The following is a 26,754-nucleotide window of genomic DNA, read 5'->3' on the forward strand; positions in this document are numbered from 1 at the left end:
CTTTCTGGTTTTAAGTGATGGAATAAAAAGTTTTTTTATTCAATCACAAATTTTCTTTGAACATTTCAATATTGCTGATTCATTACCTTTTTTGTTCACCATTGAACTGTAAACTGCATTAAAAAAATTGGAAGAACGTAGTGGCTTTATTGTGTGTTTTAAAACATTTTTAAGTTTTTGCGCAGCTATACGAATAGCTAAAGGAGTATATATTTTTTTTGTTTTCTTAAAGTTCCTCCTTTTTAACTCTGTGTAAGACCTCAGAGATTGTTAAATCTAATAATGCTTCTATTATTGAAGTGACCATAGATAAAAACTCATTTCTTGTTCATCTTTTCCTTTTAAGTCTTTTTTATAAAAAACTTGAAAGGATCTGAACATTTCAAAATGCGAAAGCACGTGAATTTTTTTTCAATGCGATGAATATGGTTGATAATCAGGTTCCTGGTTTTCATCACTTTTTCTCTTTCATTCCCATTTTATTTAAAAATCAAAATATATTTTCACTTATAACTTGTAAAAACAAAACCATGTCCGGGCTTGCCACTTCTAAATCACACTGGCAAATAACATAACAAAACAAGACTTAAGAGAATAATATTTTTTAGGAATTTTGCCGTATATGCTCCAAGCCGTCCAGATACAGAAATTTTGCTATATAAACGTGGGTTACGGCAAATTATTTTACAGAAAGTAGCATAAATCTATGTAAGCGGATTTCTTAAAAAACACCTCCAGATCGCCAGAGAACTGATCCAGCAGAATTTCCGAGCACGGCAAGAGGCGGGAAATGCGACGGGGTACTTTTCAGTCCCCGGCCTGACGCGCTCGCGAGAATAAAATAAGTTGAATTGTCAAGTTGGCAAATTAAAAGTTGGTTTTGTGAATTTAATGACTTATTTAAGGGTATTAACCCCAAAATATTACTACTGTTTACATCAGAAGTGGGATAAAAGAACGGATTAATTACTGTGTACAGTTTAGTGTTAAATCGAACATTATAAAAGATAATAAAAACTAAGGTGTGGTGCGAAGTATAAAATGGCGGAAGGCAGTGAATCTGCGTCGTTTCGGCAAAATGAATGTGATAGTTCTGAGGAGGAGTCATCTGCAGGCCCCTCTGCACCCCAAGAAAACGTATGAAGGTACAATGGGCAGAGACCTTAATTAGTTTAATGGCTGCCCAACAGCAACAACTTGCTGAGTTGGCGCGTCAATCCAAGTTAGCAACGTCGACACAGCCAACGCCCAGTGTTTCGGACAGACGCACCAACACGCACGCTCCTGCCGTCGATACGTCATTTCGAATTTCAAACTTTAACCCAGATAAAAGTGCCTACCCGATTAAAGAATGGTTGGACGAGTGTACGAAGTTAAAAGACGAACTGCAAGTAAGTGATTTATTAATGATCACGAAAGCCGGGGATTCCTTGCGTCATCGTGGGTATCGCTATTATTGCGATTAGCGACCATTTTGTAAAACATGGCAAAAATTTTGCGAGGACCTGACAGAAAAAAAAATCATAAAATTATTGGTTGCCGTTTTCAAAGAGCACGGTAGAGCTATTTTGTATTAAAATTATTTATTATATATTATTTTAAAGTAAAATGGTAATTATTAACCTCATTGTAACGAAACTTGTATTAGTTTTTATAACTAAATAAATTTTACTAACTAACTGAATTTTAATCAGCATAAAAATATACAACTTATTTTTATAATTTAATGAGTCGCTGCACCAATTTTTCTTCAAAATGTTTCCTAAAAAAATTTCGTATTTTGAAAATAATTGTAAACTTTAGAAAATTGATTGTAATTTTCCATAGAGTTATTAAAATATACCCTATCAGTAAAAGAAAACAATGGTGTGTTTTAAGCAAATTGATCTATATTTAATAAAAAATTTGTAAAACTAAACATAAACCTATATAACATAGAGATCTCACTTTAAATATCAAAACATTTAAATTTAACTTTCTTAGTTTATAATTATTGAATATAACATTGTGGAGTAGTCCAGGATATAGGATATATTCTACAAATATAACCTATTTACTTTTTAAGTTTTCTAGAAAAGAGAATTTTATTACATAAGTCTCAACTAAATGCATACCATATATTATATATATGGTATATTATATATAAAATTTTTATGCTAACCTTCTTTTGAGATTTATTTTACGTTGACTCTATTATTTTCTTTCTGTGTTTCCTATTAGGATTTCATTTCATCATTTATTTGAAAAATTTGATTAAACATACCTACATACTTCTATAATATTATTTGTTTATTTGTATGAAATGCTCAAATCCTTTTTCCTGGTGTTTGTTACTGACTCTTCTATTTTATCTTCATAAGTTTTAACATCATTTTGTGATATTACGTTGCCAAATTATCGAAATTCATTTTAAAAGAAACAGCGTTTTTCAGGACTTGAGATTGGCTTATTGAAGCTTAATGAATACTTTCTAAACGTTCTTTAAATATTCTTTAAACGTTTTTTTTTTCAGTATATTAATGGATTCCAAAGAAACTAACCAGGATTCTAATGTTATTGCACTTAAAACAGGTTCTATAAGCCTGTCAAACGCAGCTGAAGCATCACAAAGTACAGGACATGACTGTAAACTGCCAAAATTCCTTTTGATTTTTTTTCTGCTTTTGATTCCTTCAATTTGAGAATGCAGAGCCAGCAAGATAAGGAAAAATATTGTCAATACATTTTTACCTACATACTTAGATAACTTGATAATTTAACGACTCTCGCATTTCTATTACTTTCATGCATATAGTGTATGAAAGTAATAGTATACCTCTTCAGTTCTCGTCATCAATATTAGGTTATATGCATCAATTTTTAACTGTTGGATATTCATAACATCTAATTCTAATATGATATCATCCATAACTTCAAAACATCGACTAGTTTTCCAGTTAATTTATTAACAAAATAGACATTAAATATTACCAGTTATTTAAACATCTCTACTAACAGTCAAGTAACATTTAAAGTTTCCATTAATAGATCAACATTTCTTTTCGAAGAACGATATGAGAACTGGCAGTGAATCGTTTAAAAATAGTGACGGCTCATTATTTCTCAGATTTTATTAAAAGTTATCCAAAAACGTTTGAAAAAATCTATATCTCAAGAATGGTTATTTCCAATGGTATGCATTTTGATTAAAGGCAAAAAAATACATTTAAGGATATTTTGAATATACATGTAGAGCACTTGTTAATGTTATTGCATTGCCCTAGTATCATTATTTTCAGAATATCATGTATCTATCGAAATACAAAAATTAAAAAAAAATTGAAAAATATAATATGTCTCATTTAGTTAGAAAATTAGGGTAAATATCCATTAAATCGGTAAATCTTGGTGTAGTAGAAAAAAACTAAATACGTCAAAATATGCGCTTTTGCTTAATCGTATCCACATAAATTTCATTTGCTTGACTTAGAGTGCAAAGAAGTTATAGCGTGTTTTCATTCTGGACCACTCAGTAATGTCAAAAATTAAGACTTGTGGACTGGGTCAATATTCGATTTTAATATGAAATGTGAAGCCACGTCAACAGCCATTGAAAGAATGAAAATACGAAACGTGTCAAAAATTAATGGCAATCATTATTCGTAAATAATATTCATCATGTATTAATAGGAAATATGTAGAACGCTGCAGGAAAAAGGCTACCTTTTATACTTTCAATTGATTTTTTAAGTTGGTTTCCACATAAAACATTTATTAATTAAATTCGAGTTGGTTTATTTTAAAAACATTTTGTTTCCGAAATGAATATGATTCAATAATATTGTTATTTTCTAGGAAGTGATTTCACAATTAGACGATTTATGACAAACTAAGTATTATGACATTTTTTGAAGGTGGGTAATACTATAATAAAACATGTAGGTTTGTTGAAAAAGCACAATAGCAACATTTAGTGACAGTATTTAACGAGTAAACCTCTGAATTACATTAGTCGTTGACAGCTATAAATTCACAATTAAAAAAAACATTAATTCGTATCTGCTCAAACCAAAATTGAAAAATTTACCCATTACAAAGTTCTCACATAAATTAACCTAGTAGAGCTATTAACTTACACAATATTTACGGGAAAACACATGATACATTGGTTGGTTTACCAATTTACTTCACGTTTCTAGATTTGTCGCCGCGTAAAGTACCTAAAACGGTACTAGCGATTACATACGAGGATGAATCATCCTTGATTCGCGTTGTTCGCTTTAATTTGACATAAAATATGCAATAAGGCATTGCATTATAATTATACATTTAGGAAATAAAATAAGGTAATATGGGTAATGGTTTATTAGTTTAAATGCTATAATTAAAAATAAGGATAAAATACCTAAATACTTATTTACAAAAATAGGAATTAGCCACAGTTACTCAATTAGTTTTCTAATGCCGTGAACAAAACAAAAAATTATTGAAAAATTTTATAAAATTGATTTTATTTAAAAGTAACATTAATTAAACAATATTACAATAAAAAAAACAATTGGAAATGGCCACCTCAGTCAAGACGCATGCATCGATTTTTTTTTAAAACAAAATCTTTTTATGTGTTCAGATGAAGAAAGTAAAATAAATATCTAGATATTTAATTTAAGTAAATCCAAAACTTAGCAAAACATTTTTAATATAAAGCAAATTATTAACTTCTAACTTCTATTATAGACTAACCGCAAATCGCGGTTAAGGCTAATTTAATTATTGGCATGAGAAATCCTGTATGAATACATATTAAAATTTGGAATGTTAAGTATGAAGAATGTTGGAATGTGGATATGTGAACCACTTTTTTAAAAATAAACCAACTATCGTTTATCTATACAGGTTGTCAAATTAAAAACGTACTGAGCTCCATATTTTGTTACCTATAGTATAATAATACGAAATGTCGATTAGCCCTGACAAATACGATATATTATTGATATAATTAATTTTATACTTATTTCATTTATACAAAATTTAGAAAAAAAAATCTCGTTTTTATTTGCTTAGAAAATTCTTTCCTGGGTCATTGTTTTATATCATTTTCTGTCCACATTCCAGTAGCCAATTATTTAAAAGAGCGCTAAAAAGCTACATTTTCATGAATTGGTACCACAAAATCATTATTGCACATCACGTGTGAAAGATGGATGAATGTTCAAAACGCCGGTTGGTCAATTATTTTTTGTTATACGATGCAGTAAGGTATAAATAGCAGTTTTCTTGTATTATCTGTATAATTACAAATAATTTGGTAACACTATAAATGGAATTATTGTGATTAGGGATAGTACGTTTCCATGATTGTAAGGTAACTTGTTCCTCTATAAGACAATGATAAGCTGCTATTATAGATAATTGGAATCGTTCTGACTTGTAACGCGAAAAAATAGCAATTCCGACTCCAGAGCAGCTGCAATGTTTAAGACTTGGAATCTTTGAAATAATAAACGTCTAAACTTTCAAGTTCCTTGAAGATTAAATTATTTTTTTATAGTGTAGTGTAAATTTATTTTATAGTTGTCCAAAATATTTGTATAATACCGGAATTTAGTTCCACGATCACACGTTACTTCAAGGGGTCAACAATCTATAATGCTAGGAGCAGTTAGACTTTTGGCGGAAGAAGTAGAATTAACCTTTATGGCAAGTTGATTTCTATCATATTGATTTGACATATGCTCCAAAAATTAAGATATCGTTTAATATCTTCATTCATTTCGGGCTAATAGACTCGACTATTTAAGGCAGGTTTCATTTCTGAAATTACTTGGTGACATATCTTAGTTATGTGGTAGAGTTTTTCTTGTTACTCACCTGCAGTTTCTATATCTTGTAAAAATATAATTGTTTAAATATATTTAAAATATGAATAAAAAAAAGTCTTAGTAGTAGTTTTTATTTAAATTCCCTGATTTTTTCTTCAGTAGTTTTTATTTAAATTCCCTGATTTTTTCCAAGATTTTTTCTTCGGAGGTAGAAGGCATGTTAAGGTTTTGGTTCTTTAAATTCTCTTCACTATTGGAATATATTAAAAACTAAATTATTTTTGGCAATCACTAATAAAATTTTTGTGACATTTAAGTGTGTAAATATTGCCTTCAGTAAGAACTTGAATTTTATAGCCAATAAATTTTTAACCATTGACTTTAGAAATACTGTTTGCTATTCCAAAATTATTCAGAACGTATCATAGAACTGTAAAACGCCATAATATACTAGGTATAGCCTTGTTTTAGTTTCTACTCGAGGCACCTTGTATAGACATTTTTTATTTAAACAAATGCGCAAGTGACAATACTATTTTAAATAAATGTGTTCTTTTATCGTGAATGCACGGTATATTAAGAGCGCATACTGTTATCTACTCTTCCAACCGATTTGCTTTTAATAATGTATATGATTGTGGCTGGTCTATGTCCCAAAGTATTTTCGTATTCAAAAACAAGATTGTTAAGATGGTTCAAATCATTACATCCAGATGAAGAATTAAAGCCTATGATAAAAGTGGAAAACAGACGACAGACAGGAATAACCAAAAATAGATTATGTCGACGAAGAATACCATAACCATTTTCTTTCTGCACTTTCTCCATTCTTTAACTTACAAATAAAAACCCTTGTATTTAAATTTCTTGTTTTTGTTTTACTGCTCGACTCCCTATAAATTCTCGACATCATAATTTTTTAATAGTGAAGAAATAGTCCATACTTGCAATGGAGTCGTAGGTTAAGGTAAAATGAAAATCCTTCAGTCTCCCTCTACTTATTTATTAAACATTTAGTTAACTTAAAATTCCCTCCACGTTTCGGACAGAGTGGTGTCCATCATCAGGGGGTACTAAAAGGAAATAGTTGCGAACAAAAGACAAACAGACACAGAACAAACATAAAAAATTAATATAAGGTACTCTTATAAAGGTTTAAAATTGGTATCAGGCACACGCCCCAGGGTTTGATTACATATCAAAAAGCCTCTATTTATTATTATTGTTTTTAATTTTAATTTTTTATTTTTATTTGTTTATATTTTGTTGTTGACAAACACTGTAGGTGACATCTATGGGAGAACTTCTAAAAGTGCCATGGTACCTGATGGTGTGTTACTACAATTTTTTGGTAAAAGCAAGAGGAAAGCAGAAAGTTCATAGAGAACAAATTAGACGGCGGGCTTAACATAATGATTCGTACGCTATGAAGAAGGAAAGCAACGGATCAGAACTATATAAAAAAATTGTAAAGGGTAAAAACGATGTATTAAGAGACTATGAAGAGTTATGACACAGTGAGTTGAAAAAGTGAGTACAAGAATGATGAACTTGCGTACTTTATCATTAACACAGTAATGGTGGTTCTTTTGTGTAGCTTTATTTATTTCGAGTATTTCCAACAGATTAAGTTTATTGCTTTTTGTCGGCAAAAGTGTAAAAGCTTTAAGTCAGTAGCTGGATTAAAACTGTGGTTGTTGGTATAAACATGTCTTGCAAAGTTAGATTTGATGCTTGTAGGGCAAATATTTCGGTTCTTGCTCTTCCCTCCAATGTTCATTGATACGTGTAGAAAACCTTCTACCGGTCTGTCCAATGTAAAATGCATTGCAATTCTCACTCGAACACCCCATCCCATAGACTCCTGATTTTTGTTCTGGCGGGATTTTGTCCTTACAGTTGATAACAAAAGATCTTAATGTATGTTTAGTTTGAAAGCTAGTATTGATGTTATGTGAATTAAATATATTTTTGATTTGATATGAAACCGAACCCCAACAGGGGATTGAAGGATATTTTTGATCGTCTGATTGTTTGATTATCAGATTTTTATTGAAATGTTTATTTAAATGTTTGAAATAAATTTTATTGATTAATTTTAAGGGAAAGTGGTTGTTAGAAGCAATTTGTTTTATAATATTTAACTCTATGTTGAAGTCAGCTTTATCTAGGGGAATCGAGAAAAGTCTAGAAAAGTGAGAATGGAAAGCTGCGAATTTCTGGCTATTAGGGTGATTTGAGTTATAAGGGATGGTACTGTCAGTGGATGTAGGCTTACGGAATATTGAAAATTTTATCTTATTGTTTATACGTGTTAGTTTAAGATTTAAAAATGCTAAAGATTCGTTGGTTTCAATTTCAAAAGTAAAATTAATGCATGAGTGTAAAGAGTTTAAGAACGTGATAAAATTTTGAAGGTCAGAGGGGCTACCCTTAGAAATGGCAAAAATATTATCCACATATCGTTTGATAAAGAAAATGTGTTGAAAGAGGGGACTATTTTTCATTTTATTTTCCAAGTCTAACATAAACAATTCAGCTAAAAGAGGGGACAGGCTAGAACCCATTGCAACACTTGAGTTTTGTTTGTAGTATTTAAAGTTAAATTAAAAAAAAATTGTTGTAAAACTAAGTCAATCAGAACACAAAGGTTATCAATATAGACTTTCTCAAGATCAGTATTTTTTTTAAGTAAGTCTGCAACTAAAGGTAAACAGTCCTCAGAAGGAATGCTAGGGAAGAGGTTAGAAACATCAAAAGATACTAGAAAGGATGAAATGGGTAGAATGATATCTTTCAACTCTTGAGCTAGTTGAGTGAAGAGATCTCGGGCAAGCCGTACAACAAAGGAATGGACGGATTGATAGGTATGAGTTTAAATTTATTTTTGTTAAAATATTCTAAAGTTGTATCTACTTGTTTTAATGTATTTTTGTTCTCGCACTCGACCGCCAACAGTTCCAAATCCCTTCTTTGGGAAATGATGTGAAAATTATAGCTTAAACCTGAATTCAACATACAGTTTTCGTTATCTGTAAAAGTAACATTGCTTAAATTAAGCGTTCTGGGGAGAAAAGAGAAGTTGAGTGAGTTATTGTTGGAAGTGTTATGGCGAAGTTCAGATGTGAAAATTGAACTGTCAAAACTTAAATTCATAATAGATCTTTCAAACTTACAGTCCGTGACTGTTGAGTTGAAGACATCGTCTTTCTTAATTATTTTGTTCGGAAGGGAACTTTAGTGTGCTGTTAGTGGTTTTGGCGAGAGCATTGGTTTTGTTTTTTAGACGTTGGAATTTTAATTTTGTTTTGATCGTACACATAGTTAAGAAATTCTGAATTAAAAGAATCCCACTCGGCTGCATGCATTAAATCATTTAAATGTAAGTATAAAAATTTCAGTTTAAGATCGATTATGCTATATTTAAAATAGAATTTCTTAATTTCCTCTTTAATCTAAACCTTAATTGCTATCCTCAATGCTTTGGTGGCTGATGTAGACGTACTTTTGGACCTTAGGATGACAGAGTTGGGTCTCAGGTTTCTTCTCAAACACTCCTGGTTATTAGGAAGCTATGCTAAACTAATTTTTTTAACAGTTTTTAAATATTTTCAGCAATAAATTTAAGTATTTATATTATCAGTAAAAATATCGGATTAATTAAGCTGTCACTTACCATACATTTTTTAAATTTTGTTATATAAATATTCTTTATACGTAAACTGAAATATTTCTGGGAATAACTATGTAAATAAAGTAATGTATTTATACTTTAATTTTCTTCAACTATACCTACCGTTATGCAAGAGCTCTGATCAAAAAAAACTGAAATAAGCAAAGATTTACGCACATTTTATCAATCCATGAATATCTGGTTGTTTTAGAATTTATTGGAAAAAATATTTTATTCTTCATATTAGGCCGAGTTTTAAAACCGATTGATTTCATCGATGTGTCTTTTGATGAAATATAGGAATAAAGTGATGTTTTTCGGGTATAATGTGACAAATTAAAGAAGAAAAACACTATTTCCAGGTAATCCAGACACTATTCAGAAAAGTGGAAAAGTCGAATTCTCATCCATGTGTCTCTTGACTATGTTCCATCGATATGTCAAGAGACACGCGATGAAACATAGTAAATATAAACAAATACTTGACCATACCTAAAAACAATGAGCGATTCAAATTTCCCACCGAATGTGTTAGTTACCGGCCCAATCACGCGCTAGGCGCTAGTCATTTTTCTAAGCATAACATGTAGGAAACCTCTCTACACAGTAACCAAATTCTGGTATCACTGAAGTCACAAAGCAACTGCTATTAGAGGGAGGGGCACAGTGGCATTCAATGAAAAGTAAATGATCACTACTAGGTGGCCGCCATTTTGCGTGATTGTGTCCTTTCGATGTTGGTGACTCTGACAAATTTCAGTTGTGCCAGTTGTAGGGAAACAAAACAATTTAAGTTTCTTGGAGCTTATGTTTACAAAAACAAAATGGAAGGTTACATTTCGTTAAGAATTTTAGATAGTTGCGTTAGATCTGAGATTTTTCTTGTACTTGTTTAAGAATTTCACAATAGAAAGGAGTATATTATGAAACACCTCTTAATCTTTAAGTAGTCGCGTGGCGCCATCTGATGCTAATTTAAATTCAAGTGATTATATTTTTAAAAAAATGTTTATCCAAGTATTGGATTATCTGAATAATTTTTTTTTAAATTTTATCAAGAAATAAAATGATATCATGTCCAGGCCAGCACACTACGTATGAGTATAATGTTGTAAAAAGATACAAATATAGCCTATGACACTTTTTTTAATTCAGGAATCTTTTTGCTATAAATGATCTCGTGATCTAGAGTTCTATCAATATTGAAGAAACTATGAGCCGTAAAAAAGTTAGAAGTTATCAAAACCTATCAAATAGATTGCATTGACCAGTTGCAAATTAAAAAAAATATATTACTTGAGTTTTTTTTTTATCATTTCTGTGCTACTTTTTTAATTAAAAAGCTATTTTGCAGAAAAACACAATAAGATCGTTTTTCTCGTGTGGTCAAAAAATGAAGACATACAATACTTGCTCAAGATAAAAAATAAATCTAGTAGGTAATTCACTTTGTTTATTAGAACCGTGCCTGTCAAAAAAAAAAAAAGGAAAATAAAAAATTAAATTGGTTAATTTAGAATATAGATTTAAAATCCATGTCAATGAAAAAATTAATTTAGTTCTTGCCAGATCACCCGTCAAATGTTAGCGTCGTCAACTTCATTATTTTTATTTAATATATTTTTTGTTGGCAGAAGTGAAAATGTTCAGAGTGACCAACATGAAAAGGACACAACCACTGTAAAAATGGCGGTCACCAAGGATCATTTTTGGCTGTGGTGGACATATGCATTAGCAGTCCAGGTATATTTATTAAGTTCGTAAGATTCATTTATTTATAAATTGTAAATAAAGTTAATATATTCTACAGAAATAGTCTTCCTTCTAAACCTTCCATCTAAAATCCAACTATAATTCGGAATAAAAAGTTGTAAGTAGAAAAAATTTAAGCTTGCAAACGTCCTTTCTCACACAAAATGAAACAATAACTCAGAAAGGGACTTAGATATCGATATTGCTTGCAAGATATTTTATATCTAAAATTTAGGTATATTTTTGGCCTTAATCGAAGTCGCCAAATTTTTAGAAATTTAAAAATCTTGCTTTACGAGAAATTGCTCATCGCAGTTCGTTGAGGGATTCGTTCAGTATTCTATAATACTGAAGAAGGAAGCCAATGCAAGCCAACGGAGTATTGTTTGTATTGTGGGTAACAATAGTGACTGAACCTTATAGGCATTTATTCCAAAAAGAGTGAATGGTAGCGTGTTAATATATTTTTAATGAAATAGAAAAGCTTATTTTACCTAATACTCGACTAATATATAAATTATATATAACAAAACATTAACTACAAAGTTTACTGTTTGTTAAGCACATTATATTAAAAACAACCCTCGTGATGATTTCAGCATAATTACTTATATCATGAATATAGCTCCACACACCTGCGCTTATATTATCCATTGGTCACGTTTGATCAATTTTCCGGAAGTGAATATAGAAAATGACGAACACAACAAAAACATCGCGGTCTATAGGACCAAGTTATATTCTCATGAAGATAGACTTTTTACCCTAGTTTCTATTTGCAAAAAAATGTTTTTGTGAGTTGTGCTAGTGAGTTTTATTATAAATAACATTTTTGTTTTAATAGCAAATGTGATTTTTTGGATATATAATTTGTGGTAATTTTGTGGCAATAAATATTTAATTTAAAAATAAAGTTAGTTAATGGCATTTTCGTATTGATGGATCTTATCGTAATATAAAGGAGTTTGTTTAAAGAGAGAAATAGATCAGCTACCTTGTTATGAAAGTTCTTCATATTTTATTATTGGCAATATTTATTTATTTATCGAATTGTAAGGAAGATTTAGATCTAGAAAATATCAATGTGGCAAAATTGGCAACATATACCTATGGAACAGGTAAGGAATTAAAAATTATTATAGAATTAACTTAAATTTAAAATTTAAAGTAATAAAGCTTTTATTTAGCGAAGAAAAAACCAAATTAAAATTTAAAAACTCGTATACGTTTATTTTTAGGGGACTCTTCACAATAGAAAGGAGTATATTGCAATACACCTTTTAATCTTAAGTAGTATTGTTTATCCAAGTATTGGATTATTCGAATTTATTTTTTTTTTAATTTTATCAAGATGAAATGATGTCATGTCCTGGCCGGCACACTACTCGTACATACAAGTACATATAATGTTATAAAAAAATACAAATATAGCCTATGACACTTTTTTTTTAAATTCGGGAATCTTTTTGCTATAAATGATCTTGTGATCTAGAGTTCTATAAATATTGAGGAAACTATGAGCTGTAAAAATGTTAGAAGTTAGCAAAACCCTATCAAATGGATTGCATTGACCAGTTACAAATTCAAAAAGGAAAAAAATTACTCAAGTATTTTTTTAATAATTTCTTTGCTATTTTTTTAATTAAAAGGTTATTTTGCAGAAAAACACAATGAGATTATTTTTCTCGTGTGGTCAAAAAATAAAGATATACAATACTTGCTCACAGATAAAAAAATAAATCTAGTAGTTTCAATAATTTACTTTGTTTATTAAAACCGTGTCGATACAATTTTTACTTTGCTTTTTTTATAGCAATATTTATTCTTGATCTTCATTTTATTAAATCGTTTAGATTACTGTACGTTATAGCAGTAGCCTCAGTGCTATTTTACAACTTAATAAATATTACGCTTAAAGTCAGTGAACATTGCATCTCAATATATTCTTCAAAAATATTGGCAAAAATAGTATTAAATACAAAAACTAAGAGATTTAATATTTAAAACACGGTATTAGTAGATATGTTGATTATAATCACTCCGATAAAATGTGATATAGAAAAGATTACTTTTATATTATCAACTATCTAGAATACCATAACATTAGAAGGATTAATACGTAATATACTTAAAATACCAGAACAGTAAACAAACCATGCCTTGGTGAAGTTGCAGTAGCCAATAATTAAAACAAAATTTTTGGAAAAAGGTGGGTTTTCTAGGATAATATGATGTCCAGATTATACGTATATTTCAATTTTGATTTCGTTTAAGAAGAGCATAGTTGTATAGACTGAAAAGAAAATCAGGCTAAGGATTTTCATATTACTAGTACTTATTATATTATCAAAAACAAATTAATCTTTTCTTTTGCTAGGAAGATTGATTTATGAGAGACAAATAATAATGTAATATTAATTTTAATCAATAATCAACAAGAAATCAAAATAAACAAAAATGCATTTGCTTTTTCAGTAAAACCCATACTATGAGTGTTGTTTTTACTTCAATTATTCTATAAGAATACTGCTCATAAAACACAGAAATACTTTTATCTGTTGCTATTCTCTCTACCTAGACGGTTTGGAAAATCTTTATTCAGGTGGTTCCTTACAGCAACGCTGAAATAAGGTGGGGCTCTATCATGCATAAAATACGTTTATAAATATGTTTCGGCGGATCGCAAGTGGCAAATGCTCTATTAAATCCAAAAGATTGTTCTGAAGGAACTCCAAATGAAGTTCTCTATTCAATTGTGGGGGTAATACGAATTACCCAATCAAAAAATTGCCAAAAAAGAAATGGTATTAATGTTGATGAGAAACAACAGCGGCATGAGGATTTTCATCAGCCCATACATGCGAGTTATGTAAATTCACAATACCATTTTTGGTAAACTCTGCTTCATCGGTAAAAAGAATAACGCTAATAAATATTAGATTAGCTCGCTGGTAATAATCTAATAGTCAGTTCGAGAACTGTATTCTACGAGGAAAGTCTTCAGGAATTAGTTCATGCACTTTTTGATTCAACATCATGGTTCTTTATAATTAAAATAAAACAGTGAATTCTATTTTTTTTCTCCAAAACGATTCATTATATTGATAATAGACAAAAAAGCCTTTTCTTTACTTTCAGGTTTAAGCTATCTGTATTTATTATTTCAGAACCTTTATTATATAGGGTGTTAAAAATTGAAGTATCATAATGTACAACCTTATCCGAATCTAGTAAAATAATCAAGGTAAATGTGTTTTAAGGACTTTTACCTTAATGTTGATCAAGTAGTTATTATTAAATTATACCAACTACTTCTAAAGTTGTTCAAGAAAAACCTATTCGCCGCGGCGTCTTTAAAAAGCGAAATCTTCATAGGGAGGACCTGTAGGAAATTTTTTTATAGGAATGTTCCATATTATTTTTTTTCTGATTATTCATTTATCTGAATCCGAGAGATTTCCCATATTTTCCAGGACACTATATACTAATAATCGCTGACCAAAATAACTGGCCGGTATTACAACACATTTTTGCAAATAAAAGATTAAATTTATTAAAATCATTAGCCTATTATAAAAATGCATTTAAAATAGGCTATTTATATTTAGGGTTTGCTTGAAAGGTAGGGGCTGTGATATTCAATTTATGTTAATTTGTTAAATTCATGTTAATATAATAAAACATAAGGGTAACTTATATAGCTTATAGTTATTTCAGAAATTAGAGGCTATCTGTATGACTTGTAGATACTAACTAATGCAGGTGCATGTACATCCCACCAGGCGTGCTTTTAACGCATTTTAGGCATTTGAAAACTTTATGTGTATGTTCCTCCGATTGTGATCTTATTTAATAATTGAGTAATTCAATGTAAATTTCCTGAATACTTTTAGCTGAATATGTGAATAAGATTTAGAGTTACTGTTAAATCTGAATTTAGAGGTACTGCTTTACTAGAGAATATTATAAAGAATATTATTATGGATCACTATGTCCCTAACAAAGAAATGCGTCATATTAAAAATTAATTACGTCAAAAAACTTGATTTATATACGAGATAATGAACTCTCCCGTTATCAGCAGTAAAAACAACCTTAACCCATGTAATGTCAAACAAAATTGTCTTCCTATAAAATATGAGAAGCTTTGGAACTACCCCTATTCGTAAAGAGAAGAAAGCCTTCATTTAGCCATTATACGTCATAATACTTAAAATTAGGATTAAACAGACTAAGACCTATTGAAAAATTAAAATTAATATAAGACACAAACCCTAAGATGAACCAACACTATTGTCTATTGCGATGTAGTCTATGGCCTATCTTTGCTTTCATTCTAAAACTCTACGTAGGTCCTACAGTCCTAAAGTGTTCTCGTATGCACTGTTGAGCATATGTGACGAGAAGGGACAATAGCATTCCTTCATTATCGAAAATGGGACAATGACAAAACATGCGTTTAAGGAATTCCTTACATCGTATATATCTTATATGTCTCTTTATTTATCTAATACATTATTTTTTGCTCAATCTGTTTGTAAGATGAGCAGCAGTGTACATACATAACTTGCTAATAGTGTCGTCTTATAGTATCTTCATTCAAGTGTTTAATAAACTATTTTAATTATAAGAGCATAATAATATCTAAAGAGGAATGTTACATTTTGGTTAGGTAGCACTTTTGGCGTAACACTGAAATTAACAGTTTGACATTTGTCTCTCAACCAAAAAAGTGAATACCCTTACGCAAATTTTTTTCCTTAAATAAAATACAGCTTACTAAACTAATATCTCACAACGATATTTTTGTCGTTTTAGTCTTCCTCCGAAGATTTCGCTAATATCGTTGGAATAAAATAAGAGTTATGTTTAGTGGTAAAACTCTTTTATGATGTGGCTTACATTAAAATTAACAGGTAAAAGTATAATATACCCTTACATCAACTTTCGAAAAGAGAGACAAACTTTAACGGCATATGCAATTTATATATAAATTGCATATGCCGTTAAAGTATAATATAAGTATATATATATATAAATAAATGAACAAATAATACGGCGTAAAAGTCCAATTTCTATTAAAATATCGCGGAGGCAAAGCGGATAAATTTGTAGCGACGGCGCACTTAGTAAAGGGTACAATTGGATTGCGTTTTTCATTTATGTACATTTAATGCTTTAATAAACTCCAATTGCCTTTTTAAATATTTCTAATAAGTATCAGTTTATTACAAATTACGCGCTATATTTTAATAGAAAAAAGACCTTAGTACGACGTCGTCTATTAGCCACTGTATTAGCCACATCCATAATAATAAAGTCGTTAGTTTTATTTATATATCTATATCTATTAATCTGCAAGGAGCCATAATAATTTCTCACCCTTTTCGAAAGCTAATGTAAGGGTATATTTTATTTTTTATACCTGTTGATTTTATTCGACACTATAATGAACAGACTTCACCGTCCAGCAGAACTCTATAAACCTAACGCTTTTTATAAAATAATATTAGGAATATTTAAAATAACAAGTCATAAAGCAGTCAAGTCATAATAGATAAAAGCATCACTTGATCTCATATTAAACTTAAATTCAAGTTAGTTCAAAAGTTCACATTTTAAAATGCATAAAATACTTTGCGTTAATTAACAGAATATCATGTGTCAAAAGTGACAAGTAAAATACTTTTATTTTTATGATATAATGCCAAATATACCAAGTATTCCCCTAAAAATTGCGGCAATTTCTCGTTAAACCGAAACATACAGAAAACAACTGAGTACAATAAAAATAAACGTTTCCGTAGCATATCTATACACAAAATTTAATTTATTTTGCTTAAAAAGCAAAAATATTATAGTGTTCCTAAGTATTCCTAGTTATCCTAAGTAACTTGGTATGAAGAAATCGTAAATCCATAAACCGACAATCCTGTATGTATAACTTATTCTTTTGAGATGCTTTTTCAGTTATCTGTAAATGTTACGATGTTAGATCAATAAACCCAAGAGACAATATCCTCTTTGTGGACAAATCTGGGGTTGGGAAACTCACAAATTTCCGGTGCCTTGCACCATGAAACTCCGGTGTAATTCACGAAGAGATAATAAATCTAATAGTCTCTTCATGCGATTCTCATTCATTATATTTATAAACTTTAGGTACGTATTTTGCTGAGTATTAGTTCGATATTTAAGTAAATGCCAATTTAGAAAATACTATGCTTAAAATTATCGAAAAGAAAATAGAATTATTCACGTATTAAGAAGAAATATGGATTTAAATCTTTAACGATACCCTTAATTATATTAAATTCAATCTAAGTCCAATAATTCTTAAATACAACAATTATTTACGTGAGGTATAAAAGATTTTCTTATCTACCTAGAAGGTATTGGACCTTTGGAAAGTATTGGTACTTTTTGAAACAGTTTTTTTGTCAAAAAGTAACTACTTAGATAAAAGGGAAATATCAATTAAAAAGATGAATGCAAAGCTTACTTTTTGTTAAATATTTACAAGGGTGTGATCCTAATATAATTCAATAATAGAAAATACATGTATATCAGGGTGGTCCAGTATAAACGTCATTAATTTTAATTCGTGTTAGAGAATTTAAAAAGAAATAGACTTTCATTATAAATTTTTACTCAAAAATGTTTAATAACAAAGATACCGGATATTAAAGTTAATAATTGTTAAAAAGTAAATAATTATTTATATATTTATCATAACTTTTCAACTACCAGCTCAATTTTAATTAAATTTCGCATGCAGGTTTTTGTAGTGAATTTTCAACGACCAATGAAGGCAATTTTTAAAAAAATTGCCAGTGGCGTAATATTCGAAGGGACTTGGTCTTTTTTTGTCTCAAATCTGCGAGGTGATAAAATATTTATTTATATCTCTATTAAGATATTGCCTCACATCAGCAGCATAGTGTAAAAATGCTCCATCTTGTTGGAAAACGACTTGATCGTCATCATAAATATTTCCGCCTTCATTTTTCTATGATTTTTGGATTGACTACATTTTCCAAGAGATCTTAATATATTTCGCCACTTAAATTTCCGGGTAGAAAAGCGACCCAACAATGAAGTTCCCAAAGATTCCCGCCTAAACTTTTAATTTCTCAGGGAACTGGAAAAAGTTTTCACAAAATTGTACATGTATATCATAATCATCCTCATTTAATTCTTGCACCAGATGGATTTTGTAAGGATGGAATTTGTTTTACTTAAGTATTCTATGAATGCAACTTTTGCTTCTGTAGTCGTCGCCACTTTTCTGACATTTATTCCTGGTTCGGTATGAAGTTGACCCAGGACAACTATTTGGACTGCTTTATTAGCAACAACAACATGTTGAACCTCACACTTTTTATTTAACACACTGTCAGCTTCCCTAAATTTTGCCACTAATTTCAGAACGTAGTTTCGGTTGCCTTGCTTTTCTAGATGAAGGTCATCAAATACTTGTACCGTTCTATTGGTACAATTAATGTTTCTAAAGAAAAACTATATCATCTCAATTCTCTTTGCCGTAGAATAAACCATTGTTAATACTTTAATTAATATTTTAAGCTATTTTAATAAATTCTTATTTTATAAAAAAGTACCAGTAGTTTTTAGCAACCAAATAATTAAAATTTTTCAGATTCTTGTGTTTTGATTGTGTTTGTTTTTTATGTAAAATTAGGCACTTAACAATAGTATTAATAAGCTTTAATGTTAAAAGCATTTAGGAGTGTTGCTTATAATTAATAAATTAATAGCAAAAAAAAGGCTTTAAAATAATGGCACGACTTCTTTTAACTTCTTAATTTAAGATTTTAAGGGTGATTTCACTTCCTCGTTGCAGGTTGCAGGTATTAGGATATCCTCTTAATTTATAAGTTACTGCTTCAAAAATAAGACTGACTTTTTTTGATAAGATTTTTTTTAAAAGGGCAACCTTTTGAAAAAAATCCATAACAGAGGCTAAACCATTTTTTTAATTTCCGCTGTTTTTAAAATTTTTAAAAGCTCTCATATCCCGAGAAATAACAGCAGCTACTTCAAACTTGACAGTTAAGACATTGACGTGACAGACCATTTAAGAATTTAGTTGTAATCGATCCCCTCTACGAGGGGATGCATCACCCTCTCGTAGAGTGGATGGATCACCCCTAACAACATCCCCGAGTTTGAGGATGTTTTACTCATTAAACATTGCCGCCCCTTCAAAATAAAATCGACGTCTCTGAGGTCTTTGAAAAAAAAATGTTCTTCACATCGAAAATGCCTCTGTTTCGTTTTCGCTGGGACACCCTATATATAGGCCTGTATTATGTAAAGGAGTATATAATTCACGCAGCGTATTTGTACGTATGATTTTCGCATTCATAGAATAGAATAGAATCATAACCATATTTTATTTAGCTTATTAACATTTATAAGACACAAAATGATGACATCGATAAAACACTCGCATGCTCGCGTTCACGTTGCGATGAAAATTACTCGAATAATATTTTTCCAAAGTAAACAAACTATCGTGCTCTGTAAAGGTGTTTTCAAGTCAAGTTAATATACAAAGTGTCTATTCAATATCCAATGGTCAAATATTTCTAAAAATATAAAATTCACTTAAAATAAAAAAGTTAAACTATTAAACCTCCTTCGTAACATACATATTTAAACCTCCCATTCAAGCCTAAACCAGCAGCCGAAGCCGCGTACAATGAGATTTATCGGAAAGTTATTTTGAGTATTTTCGCAAGAATAAAATAATGACTGGACGTTGGCCCACAGGATCTCCAATCTAATGCAACCCGATATAACTTCGCGCGAAACATGTGGGCCAATAGGTGGGCGAGTAGATCTGTGGTTGTCATGACAACGGCCAGCGGCATGCATCTGCTGTGGTCTCAAATGTTTGAAAAATACAAACAATGCTTACAAAACAAATCCAAAAGCACCATCCTAAAATCTGTATTGAGTCACTATACTGAGAAACCAAAATAGACAAAATATCATAGAGCTACAAACAAAAAAATTAATATTTTATAATAATACATTCAAAGTAAACACTACATGAGTGCGACAACAACGAAAAATGAAGAACAAAATAACGAAACAACCTTAAAACACAAATTCAGCCTCAAAAGATAATTCACGAAAGACATTATAATATTATACAATATACAGTTTGACATAATACAGCAGCTAAAATCATCCACCAAGAGCTGGAACTGAAATACCAACCTTATTTTTAATAACACCTACAGATAATACTAGGAAACAAAGTAAATTTATAATACGATACTACAATCCCTATAAATATATATATTATTATTTTAGTCTTTATTTAACCCACCTGAGTCACCCCTAAATTCTTCACGGAAAACCTAAAGAAAATTCATCTTAGCTCATTGATACAGTTCCGAAAAGCAACAATTCTACACACAAGAAATTAAGTGTGCAGAATTGGTCAAAAAAATATATAGTGTATAAAATAGTAAAAAAAATCCTTAATACAACATCCATTTTTAATGTGAACTACTTAGCCTTAAGTTTATTGGAAGTTAGAGTGCAATGCCGTTTGGCATCCCATAATTGTCCGTCATTTTCAGTACCTGTAATATAATCAGGAAACTTTTAAATAAATATTTCATCCGGACACACTATGAATCTCGAAACTCATGTTTCCGGTTGGATTTATGTAATATATTTTATTTAATTTTAGAGCTTTTAATTTTTGAGAACTCTCACTACACCGAGCAAAATTCATACAAATTTGAAGACTTTTTCTGGACTGGCTCTGGCGATGGACCAACCGAAGAAGCACTGTGGACTTCGGACGGACCCACCGTGATTTATAAAACTTCTACAGTTGTTAGTACTGTTTTTCTTGATACAACTAAGTTTAATGCGGTAAGTTTTAAAAATTTGTAATTTATAAATATTATTGTTTCTTCTACTAATTGCAGACAATAAAGCAATTAAATTGCACCATAGATTGCCATCCTACAACTACACCAATTGGAGAAATAACGCCAACTCCCACCATCACGGAACGAAATGGAATAGATGATAGTGACGATGAACAAATTAATTTTTCCAATGCCAACCAACAATTTTGGCTTCTAACAGTACTGCAGGGTGATGGTAAAGATCCTGCCATTATTGATTTAAAAAATAGTTTAGCTAAGCTGTATAAAATTGCCTTTCAACGGTAAGCCTGCTGAGACAGATGTATATAGTAATCTAATTATTAAAATCTTAAATTTTTAGACAACAAGCTTATCATTTAGGGGTCTCTTCAAGAACCAAGCGTGCACCAAAAGATACGAATGTTAACGTCTATATTCATGAAGTGAAAAAAGTTACTGGAGATGATAAAATTGAGGTTCTCTATCATGTAGAGCTTTTGGGTAAACCTGTAGATGCTTATATGGCTGCTAATGACATGACTTTAGTAACCGATGATGAAGTTAGGAAAGAGCTAGGGTATCCTTTTCTTATTAAGGCTGAACGTAAGATATTTTATTATTTAAAATATTAATAGTAAATTTAAAGTTGTTTACTTCGCTTATGGAGAAAGTCCCTGCTGCTGTTTTTGTTCAGTCCATTTTTTATTGGCTTTATAATCCTTATTATTTTTTATGTGCTTTAAGTGCTTCGCAAATTTGTACCTCAGTTCAACTAGTATATTCTTGTATTGTGCCTTATGGCAACTAGTTGACACTACGCCAAACACTATTTTAATAATTGTAAATTCTTAACAAGAATGTAAAATTTTTACTTATGGTGATTTTATTGCTACTGCTTTCTATTTCTGAATTGTAAAAAAATTATCAATAAAACTATTATCTTTCTAATTAATTATCTAAGTAACTTAAGTTTCTTATCTAAGTAACTTTTAAATATCTTCAGAGAACTTTAAAATACTGTTTTCTTAATTGCTAGTTATAAAGAAATGTAGGGCTCCAATATTTTCTACAGCTTACAATAGATGTGCTGAAATGAAAATACGTATGCATTTAAAAACTTTTTATTTTTTAGCCTACGTCAAAGCTGCAGAACCTCAAGGCCTATTAAAAGCCAAAAACACATGGTTCGTGATAGGAGTGTCCATAATAGGAGTGCTGTTAATTTTACTTGTTCTCGCATTCCTTAGCTTGGGATTTGCTAAAAAAAGTACAGGACGTCAACCTTCAAATACTGGATTAGAAAACAGGTATATATAGCTTTTCTGAAAGAAATGTAGAATCAACTAGGACTTATTACAAACTTTAACGAGTTTACTCTATTTTTGCAGCCATCAAGAGTAAGTTTTGATGTGCTTTTGTTTACTATAATGAAAGTAGATCAAATAAGTGCGATGGAAGAATTATTTATGGAAAAAGAGATTTAGTGTTGATCTTCGAAAAAATTAAAAACCTCGAAACTTTTTGAAAATCACTCTTAAAGAATTTAATAACTATTGGGGTTATCGCATATTACAGATTGCCTTCCCAACATCAAGATATATTTATAGCTGATCTAAAGGAATTAATGCATAGTCATTTAAAAAAAATGTAATGATGAATTTTTTGTTGAGGATCTTAAAATTTAATCTTATACTTAATACTCTCAATAAAATTTCTAATCCTGCAACTTAGCAACAACATGTAAATTTTCAAAAGATAGGGTGCGCCTTATTTAAAATATGGTACCTGTAATTTGTAAAAATAGACTTTAATAAATTGGCTACAGGTGGCGGTATTAGAAATGATACATATAAAATCATATATAAGTATATCAAATATCGTATATATAGTAAAATCATACATAATCATTTATGATTATATGATGTAAGATTGTTTTTAAATTGTTTTTCATTTTCTTTCTTGAAATACCACTATACGCTTTTTTCTCAAATATATTTCTTCAGTAACAAATATATTATAACGATAAAAAACTATTAATTTGAAAAGCTAAACTAATTCCTCAGTAATATTTTGTAATTTTTTTTAGAAGACATATATTTGAAAGAAGTGTTGGCAACGAAAATAAGGGCCTAGTTCAAGACGAGGAGAGCGTAAGCGAATGCTTAAGATCAAGAGAAAATTCGTCAACTTACATACATTTTGGAAATCAGCACATGGCTTCAGTAGTCTTAAGGCCTCAAAGCTCATTAAGTGCTGCATCATCCAGGTATTAATTTTTTATATTAAGTAATCTATATTAGTTAATATTGCGTATATATATATGTTATGAACAAAACATATTAAGTAGTTTAGTTTTGTTACTGTTATATCTATTACTAAATCATAAGTTAATTTCTATTAAAATAAAGTGCCAAAATTGAGTGCAATTGTTTTTAATATTTTTTTAATTTGAAACAGACACAAGTAAATAACCATTAAAAACAGCTGCAGTCTAGATATTATTTGGTTTATTGGTTTTTTTATAAGCCGCAGCCACTAAAAGATAATTTGTTTCAAATGTGACGTATTATATATCATAAGGTATAGAGGGAGGGTAGTTAAATAACAAAAAACTTTTTTTATAATTTTCTTGAGGTAGCGGTCCTGATGATTGTTGAAATAAAATGCCTTTTAGGTTACCAGCAAGCTTTCGGAAATGTTTATTTTCTTCTTCAGGGCTACAAATTTATAGAAGACATAATATATAATTATTTTTGTAGGTTTGCTTGTACAATGGAAATTCGTTATAAGTATACTTACTACTATACATTTAATTATGAAAGTCTACTATGCGGCCACATCTTTGTTGGTTTATTTAGAAAAAATACTACATTTTATTTGATTTTTATAGTTTTTAAAAAAGTTAAATTTAAACCGAAGCAGAGCTAAACTGACTGCGTGTCTATTGTTGGCTAAATGAGACATGGAACACTATAAAAAGTTTAAAAATTATCATGGCATACCGGAGACCGTTTTTTTAATATAATGGTACCCGTTTGTACTTTATGCTATTGAATAATATTGACTTATATTATTCAATAATTTTTTGTTTAATAATAATTTTATCTTTAATATCTTCTAAGTTCCAGTTCGTTGGATATTTCTCCCTTAATGAACCTAAACAAAAAACATAAAACTCCACGAAAGAAACCATCGAGACCAAGAGCAGCTTTAAATAAGACTGTACCTCTCAATACTACTATCAGGCAACTACCATCTGAAATATTCGATTCGGACAGTAGCACCTCTAGAAAGGATGAATCTCCAGAAATTCAAGAAAATTTAGATCCAGGCGTTATGAGCCCCAAAAGTTTTTTATCTATGCCAAGCGTTAAAAGTTTTCCTAGGTAAGATCAAGATAACATCAATTTAAATTCGATTTAATTATTCAATAATACATTTTCCAGATCTCAAATGCCAGAACCTCTAAATAGAGTCTTGGAGCCCGTTAGTGTTACTCATCTAGATATGCCAGACGGATGTGAATCTCTCTCCAGGCCAGACAGTTATAGAAAATATGGCTCAGATATTTTGATAAGACATGGAAGTGTTGGGGCGATGGAAGATCCCGGAGTTATTGGACCTGTTGTTTGGAGAATGCATTGCGAAGACCTTAGACATGGTGCATATTTCATAATGGTTAAAACAAAATATCATATTTTTTTTTTAGGTATCAGCGTAGACCAGGGACTAAATGACGTTAGAAAAGATCTACAGGATTCGAATAACATATCAAGAATGCGAAAACGTTTTCATAACTTACTGGATGATACTTTCAGTTTGTTTACTAACAGTAGAAAAAATAGTCCAGAACATGGTCCTGTGGATGACAGAAGCAGACCTATTGCTATTGATGTTAAAAGTCACTCAGCAAATGATAATAGGTAAAATAAGTTTATCTGTTAAAACACATTTTAATTAACTTCAATGCAATTTTACTAACTTAAATCAATTTAAGACTATTAGAAGCATCCTCATCGTTACCCCAACGTCCGAAAACCACTGGAACCAAACGACCAGATTGCAATTCATCTGGCCCAACCTGTGCTTGGAGAAGTATCGCCCCCTCTCCTTTAATTAGACCAGCAAGCGCAGCTCCAGTTATAGAAGTCAGTGGACCACCGAGTGCTATTTCTAGTAGAACTCCTAGTGGTATTTTAAAACCTCCAAAAGTTAATGTAGAGAATACTCTAGCTGAAGGAAAGTTTAAACCTTCTGATTCTGCTATAAGTGTTATTGAAGCTATTAAAAGTGAAATTGAAAAGGTAACATTTCCTGGTGGAAGAGTCCAGAAGTAAAAAGTAGGTTTTTCACAATCAATCTAAGGTTGTTCTAAGCACATAATTAGTCTTGGACTAAAAAATTTCTTATAAATTATTTACTGTTGTGTAATCTAGTCTTAAATAGGCTTTATTGATTTTTAGTTAATAATATTTTTCTTTATATTTTATATAAGTTATACTTATGTTTTTGTTATAACGTTTTAAATTATCGTTTTTTCAATAAAATTGTATAAAATAAATGTAAGTTTATTATTTTCATAAATATTTCTTTTAGAAGTAATAACCTTTTAGGAGGCAGAATTAATTTATTGAAATTTTAGGAGCACGTGATCTACAAATTAAAAATTATTCTGGTATGATTTTTTAACCATTACAAAAGAATGACTAAGCATGTTACTTGTAAATAATACTGAGAAATTCAACAAAAGACTAAATATATATTTTAAATATAAAATTTTAATAGATTTTAAAATTTTCACCAGTGACGTCCGTACGGGATATAAATTATATTAATTAATACAGGATATCGCAAGGCATTGTAAGCAAAATTGAAAATCAGTTTCGAGAAAATGACCACATTAGAAGAAAAACCATTTTTCGTTAATCTGCGCTCAATAAAAATTCCAAAATAATTGTGTTATCCATTCTAGAAAATCCCAACATTTCCACTAGACAAAGAGCGAATTGGAAGTGAGTCAGTCTTCAGTAGTAAGGGTTCTGCAGGCACAGAAATTTCATCCCTTTAAACTAACAATTGTTCAGAAACTCAATGAAGAGGATGCAGATAGAAGAATCGAATTTTGCGAACAATTGATGGAGCTATTACAGAATAATGCTGTTAAAACAGAAAATATTCTCTTTTCTGATGAGTCAACGTTTATACTGAACGTACTTCTCCGTTCAATCGACAAAACTGCCGTTGTTGGGCATAAGAAAATTGATGTTGTCAAGTACTAGTGGGGAAAGCTATGTAAGGCACACTCAATACCCAGAGAAAGTAACGAAAGAAAGTCTGTACGTCTCACTCGAAACTATCTAAATACTAGAAGAGGACCATACAAATAGCATACAATAGCATATAATAGTTTACCAGAACTTAATAAAAACATGGAATCAGTTGAAAGATTCTCAGAAAAACTTTAAACTTTTTGTTAGAATAGGTAGATAATATATCTTGTGATTTGTTATTCTCTAATTGGTGTTTAGTAAAATTGTGATAGTGAAGATTTAATTAATTTTCTTTTTTTTTTTAATATTATATTATATTTTAGTTTGGTTAAGGTTACACAGTG

At 30.1% G+C, this 26,754-nt stretch overlaps 1 protein-coding gene across 3 annotated transcripts; it reads left to right on the forward strand.

Annotated features, from left to right (window-relative positions):
- The first annotated feature begins 1,015 nt into the window (after positions 1-1,015).
- LOC126738160 (uncharacterized) lies at positions 1,016-25,701 on the forward strand. 3 transcript variants are annotated; one of them, XM_050443353.1, is made up of 10 exons: positions 1,016-1,391; positions 20,954-21,141; positions 21,198-21,442; positions 21,502-21,743; positions 22,273-22,447; positions 23,227-23,406; positions 24,263-24,526; positions 24,587-24,801; positions 24,850-25,063; positions 25,138-25,701. In XM_050443353.1, exons 1-10 carry the CDS (start codon positions 1,352-1,354, stop codon positions 25,475-25,477), a joined length of 2,103 nt encoding a protein of 700 aa, XP_050299310.1. In that variant the 5' UTR covers positions 1,016-1,351; the 3' UTR covers positions 25,478-25,701. The 3 variants fall into 3 exon arrangements, with proteins under 3 accessions (XP_050299310.1, XP_050299308.1, XP_050299309.1); XM_050443351.1 differs by lacking the exon at positions 1,016-1,391 and adding an exon at positions 11,932-12,344; XM_050443352.1 differs by lacking the exon at positions 1,016-1,391 and adding an exon at positions 11,932-12,344 and having other exon boundaries at positions 23,230-23,406.
- The last annotated feature ends 1,053 nt before the right edge of the window (positions 25,702-26,754 follow it).

Source organism: Anthonomus grandis, chromosome 7 (assembly GCF_022605725.1).
Source record: "Anthonomus grandis grandis chromosome 7, icAntGran1.3, whole genome shotgun sequence".
NCBI lineage: Eukaryota > Metazoa > Arthropoda > Insecta > Coleoptera > Curculionidae > Anthonomus > Anthonomus grandis.